A 12644-nucleotide genomic window follows, 5' to 3' on the forward strand; every position below is an offset into this window, starting at 1 on the left:
AGGGAAAAATTGTTTCCGGGAGAAAGGGCGCCCTCGGCGCGCTCAACTTTTGCACTGTCTTTTCCAGCAGCAGTGTGGGATGTACTATCATCTGTCGGGGGGGAACGATTAGAAGGACACGCCATTCTGTGGCACGGGGATGTGTAAAAATCGTAATGACACATTTTATCACTTGTCAGATAGCTACACAGCACTGATAATTCCGCAGTTTTCATAGTTCACAATCTGGATTTGATTTTTAAAGCCGACCTTTGCGAAGTGTACTGAACAAACCAACCCTGCCGAAAAGTGGTGGCTCACAGAAAAGTAGACAAGAAAAAAAAAAAAACTATGATACTAGTAAATATGTTAATAGCAGCTAATGTATATTAAATGCTTATATTGTGTTTGGCACTATACTAAGCATTTTATGTTAATTGATCTTAAAACAATTCTATGCAATAAACACTTATTATCAACCCCATTTTACAGTTGAAGAAGCCCTCTAGGAGGTCGGGTTTCCTTTAGACACACCTTTAAAGAACTTTGCCCCAGGCTCATTTGAATTAGTTACCCATATCTCTGCTTAATATACTAGTAATAACACTTAATCTGGATAGTGTCTTCTTTGATGTTCTGTCATTAATTCAAACGAAATACAATAAAAACAAAATTTTTAAAATTATCTATAATTTTTGTTAGATGGTCCAAATTCCTTATTATCGAAATAATCATGTCTTGATCTTTTCCAATGTATTTTTCCATTCTATTATTTTAAAAATCTTCCTAAAGTGAAGGTTTCATTTTCACCAAACCACTGTTACTTGATTTCAAGACTTTGCCATTCTGATCTCATGAAATCTTCCTTGCTTTGCCGCAAATGGAATCTCCTCAGATGCCAAATTAATTCCACACCAAATTGCTGATACCTGTTAACCCTAATCTGGTCCTCAGTAAATTCTCGTTAGGTTATCTCAGTGATTAAACCAATCTCCTTACTTTCCCCCTAAGATGCAAACTCATTAGCACTCACCGCCAAAGCCATGGCTCAAGGTGTTGTCCCTATCTGGATTGCCTCCATTTATCAATCAACCTTCTCTCTCCATAAGGTTTTCTCAAAGACTCTGCTCCCACAGATCTCTTCTTCGTGTCCCTTATTAGCACTTGATTATTATATTCTATCTTAAATCTTTTCTTTTTCGTTGTAGTTTCTTCACAGGAACCCTATCACGTATTCTTCAGTTTAGAATAATGTAAGCTGCATAGTGTTTCAACAAATGCTTGTCGAATTGAAAGGGAAGCAGGATTTTTTTTTTTTTTTTTTTTTTTTTTTTTGAGACAGAGTCTCGCTGTCTCCCAGGCTGGAGTGCAGTGGCGCGGTCTCGGCTCACTGCAGGCTCCGCCCCCCGGGGGTTCCCGCCATTCTCCTGCCTCAGCCTCCGGAGTAGCTGGGACTACAGGCGCCCGCCACGTCGCCCGGCTAATTTTTTTGTATTTTTAGTAGAGACGGGGTTTCACTGTGTTAGCCAGGATGGTCTCGATGTCCTGACCTCGTGATCCGCCCGCCTCGGCCTCCCAGAGTGCTGGGATTACAGGCGTGAGCCACCGCACCCGGCCGGAAGCAGGATTTAAAAATTGACTTAGACTTTGGGGGGGGGGGGACAGGGGGATGAGCCGGTGAACCGCTAAAAAAAAAAAAAAAAAAAGCGGGGGGGGGGCCTGGTCCGTTGGGGGGGGGGGGGGGGGGGGGGAGCTGCAGGAGGGGTGGCACGCACCCGCCGGCGAAGCAGATTTCAAAAAAAAAAAAAAAAAAAAAAAAAAAAAAAAAAAAAAAAAAAATGACTTTAAGAAGCCTTCGTGGCTGGGCGCGGTGGCTCATGGCTGTAATCCCAGCACTTTGGGAGGCCGAAGAGGGCGGACCACGAGGTCAGGAGATCGAGACCGTCCTGGCAAACACGGTAAAACTCCGTCTCTACTAAAAAATACAAAAAATTAGCCAAGCATGGTGGTGGGCGCCTGTAGTCCCAGCTACTCAGGAGCCTGAGGCAGGAAAATGGCATGAAGCTGGGAGGCGGAGCTTGCAGTGAGCCTAGATCGTGCCACTGCACTCCAGCCTGGGCGACAGAGTGAGATTTCGTCTCAAAGAAAAGCCTTCATGTCTAGTTGCTGATTGATGAATTCCATGCTGCATAGAAGATACAAGTGAGAGAAAAAGCGATAATGCAAAATTAGTTTAGTTGACAACTAAACTTTGGGAGGCCGAGGTGAGTGAATCACTTGAGGAGTTTGAGACCAGCCTGGCCAACACAGTGGAACCCCATATCTACCAAAAATATAAAAAATTAGCCAGGTGTAGGCAGAGCACAGTGGCTCACGCCTGTAATCTCAGCACTTTGGGAGGCCAAGGCGGGCGGATCACGAGGTCAGGAGATCGAGACCATCTTGGCTAACGCAGTGAAACCCCGTCTCTACTAAAAAATACAAAAAACTAGCCTGGTGTGGTGGCAGGTGCCTGTAGTCCCAGCTACTCAGGAGGCTGAGGCAGGAGAATGGCACAAACCTGGGAGGCGGAGCTTGCAGTGAGCCGAGATGGCGCCACTGCACTCCAGCCTGGGCCACAGGCGAGACTCGGTCTCAAAAAAAAAAAAAAAATTAGCCAGGTGTGATGGCACACGCCTGTAATCCCAGCTACTCAGGAGGCTGAGGTAGGAGAATTGTTTGAACCTGGGAGGCAGAGGTTACAGTCAGCTGAGATGGCACTACTACACTCCAGCCTGGAAAACAGAGTGAGATTCTGTCTCAAAAAAAAAAAAAAAGAAAGAAAGAAAGAAAAGAAAAGAGAAAGAAAGAAAGAAAGAAAGGGAAGAAAGAGAAAGAAAGAAAGAAGAAAGAAAGAAAGAAAGAAAGAAAGAGACACCTGTAGTAAAACTATGTAAAAATAGACTAGACACAAATATGTAAACTTCATGATTGTCATTTCCTCTGGAATGGGACAGTAGGGAAGGAAGGAACCGGGGGTGGGGGACATCAAAGAGGACTTCAACCTTCTCTAATGCTTTTTTATTATTAAAAAAAACAGAAGCAAATACTAAACAAAAATTAGCCAGGCGTGGTGGCACGCACCTGTAATTCCAGCTACTCAGGGAGGCTGAGGCACAAGAATCTCTTGAACCTGGGAGGCAGAGGTTGCTGTGAACCAAGATCATGCCACTGCACTCCAGCCTGGGTAACAAAGTGAGACTCTGTCTTGAAAACAAGGAAAAAAAAGAAAAGAAAAGAAAAAAGAGTAAGCAGTGCAGAGTGCGATCCTCATCCAAATGATATCATCCAAGTTACTTCATCCAAATGATATCATCCAAGTTACTGCATGTCTAGGAAAAGTTAAGGGGCAGCTGAGGAAGTAGTTGTAACCCTTATTCCATTACAGGCTTAAAAATACTTAAGCAAAACCCCAGGAAGAGAGAAGAACCAGGAGTTATATTTGACACACCTAGATTTTTTTTTTTTTTTTTTTTTTTTTGAGACAGTTTCACTCTTATTGCCCAGGCTGGAGTGCAATGATGCGATCTCGGCTCACCACAACCTCCACCTCCTGGGTTCAAGTGATTCTCCTGCCTCAGCCTCCCGAGTAGCCGGGACTACAGGCATGTGCCACCTCACCCGGCTAATTTTGTATTTTTTTTTAGTAGAGACGGGGTTTCTCCATGTTGGTCAGGCTGGTCTCAAACTCTGACCTCTGGTGATCCACCTGCCTCGGCCTCCCAAAGTGCTGGGATTACAAGCATGAGCCACTGCACCCGGCCAACACATCTAGATTTTAAGCGTATTTAAGCAGGGCTATATCTTCTATTTATTTTAGCATTCCTGTTGTCTATTATTTCCTACACTCCTTCCCCCCTCACCCTTCTACCATGGCAGCATATAGAATGACCAGTTCTCTGCACACAGCATTCTTTACATGTTTGATCAGTGATAATCTCACAGTGGGTCTATTGTGACATCAACAGGATGGGAATATCATGGTAGCCACCAATCAGTAGCAGACTATGCCACAACTTCTGGGATCAGGAAAGACCTCTCCTAGCTTCCTACTGGATATCCTTATTAGCATTTTTGTAGATTCTGTGAAAAAGAAGAAATAAAAGGAAATCACCCACCTTTTCAAAATGTTTTTCAAAATGAAACATGAGATAGACAATGATCCTGAATCAGAAAAATGCATCAAGGATTCCACCATCATCAGAAGAGAGCCCCAAAATGTCCTTAGTCCTTTGATGCTCCCTAACCTTGAGATCCCATTCTCGGTAAAGGATATCATCTCTAGGATTGAGCGCGCACAGCTCCATCGAGCCAGAGAGGTAGGTAGTGAATCCAAAGTTTACAGACTGCAATTTTCTTTTTAAACTTTCTGTGACCAACTACATTTTTGTTTATTTTAGAAACCACTTTCATGATAGTTGACTGTATTGAGGGTAGCTTTGACTTTGAATGACAATTTCATCTGACACTGACTGTGGATATAACAAGCTCCAATTTGACATTAATCTCTTTATATCAGGTTTAATAAAGCTATTTAAAAAAATAAATCAAGCCGGGCATGGTGGCTCACGCCTGTAATCCCAGCACTTCGGGAGGCCGAGGCGAGCGGATCACTGAGTCGGGAGTCCAAGACCAGCCTGACCAACATGGAGAAACCACCGTCTCTACTAAAAATACAAAAAGTTAGCTGGGCATGATTGCACTTGCCTGTAATCCCAGCTACTCAGGAGGCTGAGGGAGGAGAATTGCTTGAACCAGGGAGGCGGAGGTTGTGGTGAGCCAAGATTGCACCATTGCACTCCAGCCTGGGCAACAAGAGCGAAACTCCGTCTCAAAAAAAAAAAGTTTTCGTTTGTTCCCTATGGAGGTTTTATCAAACAGCTATTAACCAGATAGAATTTAGATTGCTTTGAATTCTAGCTCCTTTTATTTTCCCTGTACACTTCAAGGAGAAATTAGGAGAAATTCAAGGAGAAGAAGAGTGTTTACATAATGTCAGCCAGGTGCAGTGGCTTATGCCTGTAATCCCAACACGTTGGGAGGCTGAGATGGGAGGATCCCTTGAGGCCAGGAGTTAGAGACCAGCCTGGTCAACATAGTGAGACCCCATCTATGTTTTTAGAAAAATAAATAAATAAATAAATACATACATAAGAATCTAATAGACCCCCAAACAAGGTTATACTGCATTTTATTCTCTTGAAGTACAACAAAATCAGGACAGGCACAAAGACTCAGGCCTGTAATCCCAATGCTTTGGGAGGCCAAGGCAGGAGGATCTCTTGAACCCAGGAGTTCTAGACCAGCTTGGCCAACATAAGGAGACCTCCTGTCTACTAAAAATGAAAAAGTTAGCCAGGCATGTTGGCTCAAGCCTGTAGTCCCAGCTCCTTGGGAGGCCAGAGGATCCCCTGAACCCAGGAGACTGCAGTGAGCACCATGCTTGCACTACTGCACCCCACTCAGCATGGGTGACATAGCGAGACCCTATCTCAAAAACAAACAAACAAACAAAAATCAGTCATGTTTGATGAAATTGATTAAGGGGGAGTTCTTTCCTATGTTTAAGGAAAGCTAAACTGGTCACAGTGGCTCATGCCTGTAATCTCAGCACTTTGGGAGGTCAAGGTGAGAGGCTCACTTGAGCCCAGGAGTTTGAGACCATCCCAGGCAACAAAGCAAGACCCTGTCTCTACAAAAAATTTAAAAATTAGCCGGGAAGTGGTGGTATGCACTTGCAGTCCCAGCTACTCGGGAAGGTCCCTTGAGACCAGGAATTCGAGGTTACAGTGAGCTATAGATTGTGCCACTACATTCCAGTCTGGTGACAGAGGGAGACTCTATCTCAAAAAAAAAAAAGAAAAGAGTATTAGCCAGGCACAGTGGCTCACTCCTGTAATCCCAGCACTTTGGAGGCCAAGACAGGAGGATCGCTTGAGCCCTGGAGTTCAAGACCAGTCTGGGCAACATAGTAAGACCTCTGTCTCTCTCTCTCCATAGCTAGGTAGGCAGATGATAGATAGATAGATAGATAGATAGATAGATAGATAGATAGATTTTTTTTTTGAGGCAGACTCTCATGCTATTGTTCAGGCTGAGTGCAGTGGCACGATCTCGGCTCACTGCAACCTCCATCTTCTGGGTTCAAGTGATTCTTCTGCCTCAGCCTCCCGAGTAGCTGGGATTACAGGCATGCACCACCACACCCAACTAATATATACATATATACATATATATATATATATTTTTTTTTTCTTTGTGACCAAGTCTTGCTCTGTCGCCAAGGCCAGAGTGCAGTGTCGCCATCTCGGCTCACTGCAACCTCCACCTCCTAGGTTCAAGCGATTCTCCTGCCTCAGCCTCCCAAGTAGCTGGGACTACAGGCACCGGCCACCACACCTGGCTAATTGTTCTTGTATTTTTAGTAGAGACAGGGTTTCACCATGTTAGCCAGGATGGTCTTGATCTCCTGACCTCGTGATCCGCCCCCCTCCCAAAGTGCTGAGATTACAGGCATGAGCCACCGCGCCCAGCCCATTTTATATATTCTTTTTAAAAACAAAAAATAAAAAAACAGAGTGCTCGGCCAGGGGTAGTAGCTCATGCCTGCAATCCTAGCATCTTGGGAGGCAGAGGCAGGCAGATCACTGGAGCTCAGGATTTCAAGACCCACTGGCCAATATGGTGAAACCCTGTCTCTACTAAAAATACAAAAAATTAGCCGGGTGTGGTGGCTCCTGCCTGTAGTCCCAGCTACTCAGGAGGCTGAGGCAAGAGAATCACTTGAGCCTGAAAGGCGGAGGTTGCAGCCAGCCGAGATCATGCCAATGCACTCCAGCCTGGGTGACAGAGCAAGACTCTGCCTCACAGAAAAAAAAGAGTGCTAAATATCGATAAGTTTCCACTCTTCACACAGACTTTCTCCTGTTCCAACTTCTGGCAACTAGCAACAATAACACAGTGTTTGCTTTTAATAGCTTTATTGAGGTACAGTTAGCATACAATAAAATGTATGCAACCTCTGCCTCCGGGGCTCAAGCCGTCCTCCCACCTCAGCCTCCCAAGTAGCTGAGACTACAGGCACACACACCACCCCGTCCAGCGAATGTTTGTATTTTTTGTATAAATGGGGTTTCACCATGTTGCCCAGGCTGGTTTTGGACTCCTGAGCTAAAGCAATCTGCCTGCCTCAGCCTCCCAGAGTGCTAAGATTACAGGCTTGAGCCACCACGCCTGGCCTAAAATACACTTTTTTTTTTTTTTTTTTTTTTGAGATGGAGTCTCGCTCTGTCATCCAGGCTGGAGTGCAATGGCGCCACCTCGGATCACTGCAACCTCTGCCTCCCAGGCTCAAGCAATTCTCCTCCCTCAGCCTCCGGAGCAGCTGAGACTAGACAACAGGCACCCGCCATCATGCCCGGTTGATTTTTGTATTTTAGTAGAGACAGGGTTTCACCATGTTGAAAGTGAAGGTTTCATCGTGTTGGCCAGGCTGGTCTTGAACTCCTGACCTCAGGTGATCCGCCCGCCTCGGCCTCGAAAAGTGCTAGGATCACATAAAGTGAGCCACCGCGCCCAGCCAAAATGTACATTTTAGAAGTCCTTAAGTATCGAGCCAGGAGCGGTGGCTCACGCCTGTAATCCCAGCACTTTGGAGGCGAGGCAGGCGGATCACGAGGTCAGGAGATCGAGACCATCCTGGCTAACACGGTGAAACCCCGTCTCTACTAAAAATACAAAAAATTAGCCGGGCGTGGTGGCGGGCGCCTGTAGTCCCGGCTACTCGGGAGGCTGAGGCAGGAGAATGGCGTGAACCCGGGAGGCGGAGCTTGCAGTGAGCCGAGATCGTGCCACTGCACTGCAGCCTGGGCGACAGAGGGAGACTCCGTCTCAAAACAAACAAACAAACTAACAAACCTGTGAAACCTTCACCACACCGACATAATGATTTTGCCCATTTCCCCCAAAAGTTTTTCATGCCGCTTTATAATCCCTCCCACATGCTGTTCCCTGCCCCCCACCTCAATCCCCAGCTAACCACCAATCTGCTTGTCACTGTATATTAGTTTGCATATTTTAGATTTTATATAAGTGGAGCCATACAGTATCTACTTTCTTCTGCCTCATATCTTTCACTTAGCATAATTATTTTGAGATTCATCCACACTTTTGCATATATGAATAGTTGATTCCTTTTTATTGTTGAGTGTTTTTCCATGGCATGGCATGGCATGGGCTGTTTCTGGTTTTGGGTTATTACAAATAAGCTGCTATAAACATTCATGTACAAGTCATTATACAGATATATGCTCTCATTTCTCTGGAATAAATACCTAAGCTTGGAATGGCTAAGTCTAAAGGTAGTAAATGTTCACTTTAAAAAATAAACTACTAGGCCAGGCGCAGTTGCCCAGGCCTGTAATCCCAGCTACCTGGGAGGCCGAGGCATGAGAATCTGCCTAGGAGGCAGAGGCTGCAGTGAGCCAAGATCGAGCCACTGCGCTCCAGCCTAGGTGACTGGAGACAGTGAGACTGTCTCAAAAAAATAAAATAGGCCAGGCGTGGTGGCTCACGCCTGTAATCCCAGCACTTTGGGAGGCTGAGGCAGGCGGATCACAAGGTCAGGAGTTTGAAACCAGCCTGGCCAATATGGTAAAACCCCATATCTACTAAAAATACAAAAATTAGCCAGGCATGGTGGCGGGTACCTGTAGTCCCAGCTACTCGGAAGGCTGAGGCAGGAGAATTGCTTGAACCTGGGAGGTGGAGGTTGCAGTGAGCCAAGATTGCGCCACTGCACTCCAGCCTGGGTGACAGCGAGACTGTCTCAAAAAATATATATAAAAGTAAAAAATTAAATTAAGAAATAAAATAAGGCCTGGCATGGTGGCTCATGCTTGTAATCCCAGCACTTTGGGAGGCCAAGGGTGGATCAGACCACCCGAGGTCAGGAGTTTGAGACCAGCCTGGCCAACATGGTGAAACCCCAACTCTACTAATCCAAAAATCAGCCAGGTATAGTAGCAGGCATCTGTAATCCCAGCTACCCAGGAGGCTGAGGCAGGAAAATTGCTTGAACCTGGGGGGCGGAGGTTGCAGTGAGCTGCGATTGCACCACTACACTCCAACCTGGGCGATGGAGCAAGACTCCATCTCAAAAAAAAAAAAAAAGGAGGCAGGGCATGGTAGCTCATGGCTGTAATCCTAGCACTTTGGGAGTCCAAAGTGGGAGGACTGCTTGAGCTAAGGAGTTTGAGACCACCCTAGGCAACATGGCGAGACCCTGTTTCTACAAAACATACAACAATTACCCAGGGGTGGTGGCTGCCTCAGCCTCCCAAAATGCTGGGATTATAGACATGTGCCACTGTGCTGGGCCCTTTCACCACTAGTATGAGAAAAAATATAGTGAAGGAAACCCCAGCATCCTTGAAGAGCTCTGTGATCACTCTTCTCTAGAGTTCAGACCTTAACAGTGGGAACTGTAGTCACTGAATTTGTAAACCTAACTGGGACCCAGTAGTGGCACCCAACCACCAAAGGCAAGGTGGATATGATTACTGTAATGGACAGCAGCATCAAAGCAGCAATCAAAATAGTCTGACTCGTACTGACCTATGGCATTGGCTAGTTGATCATTGTGTTCCCAGAAATGAATAGATAGGAGGCCTACTAAATTCTTACTTAATCTGAACAAGTAGGAAATTCCTAGGTCGAATGAACATAAATACCTGAATCATGAACCATGAAAACAGAGTCAGAGTCAATCAGTCAATTCCCAAATTTGAGCCAGTTGACAGACTCAGAGCTCCCTGAGTGAACAGGACCTCAAGTTCCCTTGAAGAAGGACCCTGGGTCTACCTTTATACTATTACTTTTTCTCCTGACCTTCCCCAAGGGGACCTATGACCTTGTACCAGAGTGTGCATTAGGAAAAAGGAAATAATCAGACATTTTGGGGGACTGCTGGACACTGGCTCTGAGCTGACATTAATTCCAGGAGATCCAAAATGCTATTGTGGTCTACCCATTAATCAAAAGAGCTTTAGCTCAGGCCCATCTCACAGTGAACCTAGTATGTCCCCAAACCCATCCTGTGGTTATTTCACAAGTTCCAAAATGTATAATTGGAATATACATACTCTGCAGCTGGCAGAATCCCCACAGTGACTCCCTTACTTGTGGAGTGAGGGCTACTATGGTGGGAAAGGCCAAATAGGAGCCACTGGTGCCTCTACCTAGGAAAACAGTAAAAATAAAACAAATATCCCATTCCTGGAGGAATTAGTGCCATCATCAAGGACTTCAAAGATTCCTTAGTGGTGATTTCAACCATATCCTCATTCAACTTTCCTGTTTGGCCTGTAAAGAATACAGATGGATTTTGGAGAACGACAGTGGATTATTGTAAGCTTAACTAGGTACTAACTCCAGTCACAGCTTCTGTACCAGATGTGGTTTCATTGCTTGAACAAATTAACACATTCCCTGGTTCCTGGTATGCCACTATGATTATTTCTTCCAATCTGTCAATAAGGCCCACCAGAAGTAGTTTGCTTTCATCTGGGAAGGCCAGCAATACAGCTTCAGTCTTCTATCTCAGGAGTACATCAACTCGCCAGTTGGGTAGAATTTACCTGCAAAACCATCTGGCCCAACGAAGTTTCTTTTTTTGAGATGGAGTTTCACTCTTGTTGCCCAGGCTGGAGTGCAATGTCACAATCTCAGCTCACTGCAACCTCCAGCTCCCAGGTTCAAGCAATTCTACTGCCTCAGCCTCCCAAGTAGCTGGAATTACAGGCATGCACCACCATGCCCGGCTAATTTTGTATTTTTAGTAGAGACGGGGTTTCTCCATGTTGGTCAGGCTGGTCTCGAACTCCCAACCTCAGGTGATCCACCCACCTCGGCCTCCCAAAGTGCTGGGATTACAGGAGTGAGCCACAGTGCCCAGCCTATTTTTTTATTTTTAGTAGAGATAAGGTCTTGTTATTTTGCTCAAGCTAGTCTTGAACTCTTGAAGTCAAGCATTCCTCCCATCTCAGCCTCCCAAAATGCTGAGATCACAGGCATGAGTCATCACAGCTGATTTTTTTTTTTTTTTTAATGACAGAGTCTCCCTCTGCTGTCGCCCAGGCTGGAGTGTAGTGTCGCTACGCCTCCCAGGCTCAAGTGATCCTCCCACCTCAGCCTTTGGAGTAGCTGGGACCTCAGGCATGCACCACGCCCAGCTAATTTTTGTATTTTTGGTAGAAATGGAGTTTCTCCATGTTGGCCACCTGATCTCAAGTGATCTGCTCGCTTCGACCTCCCAGAGTGCTAAGATTACAGGCATGAGCCACTGTGCCCAGGCACTGTATTTTAAGAAATTAATTTTTCCTAGGGAGAAACTATTGCCCCTTCCTAGGTGAGGTCTGTGAATTGTTCTCATTAATCCTTTTAGGTAACTGTCAACTGTCACTTAGTTGACAGGATGAGAGGTACATCTTTTTTTTTTTTTTTTTTTTTTTTGAGACGGAGTTTCGCTCTTGTTGCCCATGCTGGAGTGCAATGGCGCATTCTCACCACAACCTCCGCCTCCCAGGTTCAAGCGATTCTCCTGCTTCAGCCTCCCATGTAGCTGGAATTATGGGCACGTGCCACCATGCCTGGCTAAATTTTGTATTTTTAGTAGAGACGGGGTTTCACTGTGTTGCCCAGGCTAGTCTTGAACTCCTGACCTCAGGGGATCCTCCCGCCTCTGCCTCCCAAAGTGTGCAATTACAGGTGTGAGCCACTGCGCCCGGCTGAGAGGATAAATCTTGACCGTGTTATTCCATTGGGATATTGTGAAATATAACAATTCTTAAAATCTTTGGAATCTCCAAAGTGATGTCTTTTTGTATGCTAATGATTGACAGCTAGCTTCAGGATGGGACTGGTCATTAGAAAGACAAAGGCCTGATTAGAGGGTTGGGACTTTCAACCCCACCCTCCAACCTTCAGGGGTGGGGAAAGCCGCTGAAGGTCAAGCTGCTTAGCTATGGCCAATGGTTTAATCAACCATTCCTATGTAATCAAACCTCCATACAAACCCAAAAGACAGGGTTTGGAGAGCTTACAGAGAGTTGAACACATGGGAGGTTCCTGGAGAGTGGTGTGCCCAGAGAGAAAATGAAAGTGATACAGGAGTTAAGAAGAAATCACTTGGGCAGATAGTGAGGGTATGGGAGTCCTTGGTAAGGCTTTTCTTTTTAATGAACAGCAGCCCCAAATCATTTTCTAACAAAGAGCAGCCTGTAAAGTCGAGCTGCAGAGACAGACCAGCAAGCTGGGAGCTTGCAGGGGTGAATGCCAGCAGAAACTAGGGACTAGACATGTTCAACAGGGCGGTTCCATCTTTCCTTCTCTGCCAGCCTTGTGTACAGTAAGGAGGAGACAAGGTGGTGCCGGCCAAGGAGAGTTCATTTGCATAGTAATATTAGGGTGAAGCAACCAGCCTTCCATATGCGCTATGTAAACGTCATATCTGATTGAACCAATCTGTGAGCCTTACGTAAATCAGACACCAGCTCCTCAAGCCAGACTATAAAATCTAGCACATCCACTACCAGCCGGTGTTTTCCTCTGGGAAGATCTCCCTCTCT

The 12644-nt window shown here is 45.7% G+C and overlaps 1 protein-coding gene across 1 annotated transcript in view; it reads left to right on the top strand.

The window, feature by feature from the left end:
* Positions 1-4007: 4007 nt before the first annotated feature.
* FAM186A (family with sequence similarity 186 member A) overlaps positions 4008-12644 on the top strand; it is a 47580-nt gene continuing 38943 nt past the window's right edge. The window contains exon 1 of the mRNA XM_030816434.1: positions 4008-4337. Within this exon, the coding sequence (XP_030672294.1) occupies positions 4146-4337 (192 nt within the window). The 5' untranslated portion in view covers positions 4008-4145. The remainder of the gene's footprint in view (positions 4338-12644) is intronic.

The sequence above is a fragment of the Nomascus leucogenys genome, chromosome 8, assembly GCF_006542625.1.
Source record: "Nomascus leucogenys isolate Asia chromosome 8, Asia_NLE_v1, whole genome shotgun sequence".
Lineage (NCBI taxonomy): Eukaryota > Metazoa > Chordata > Mammalia > Primates > Hylobatidae > Nomascus > Nomascus leucogenys.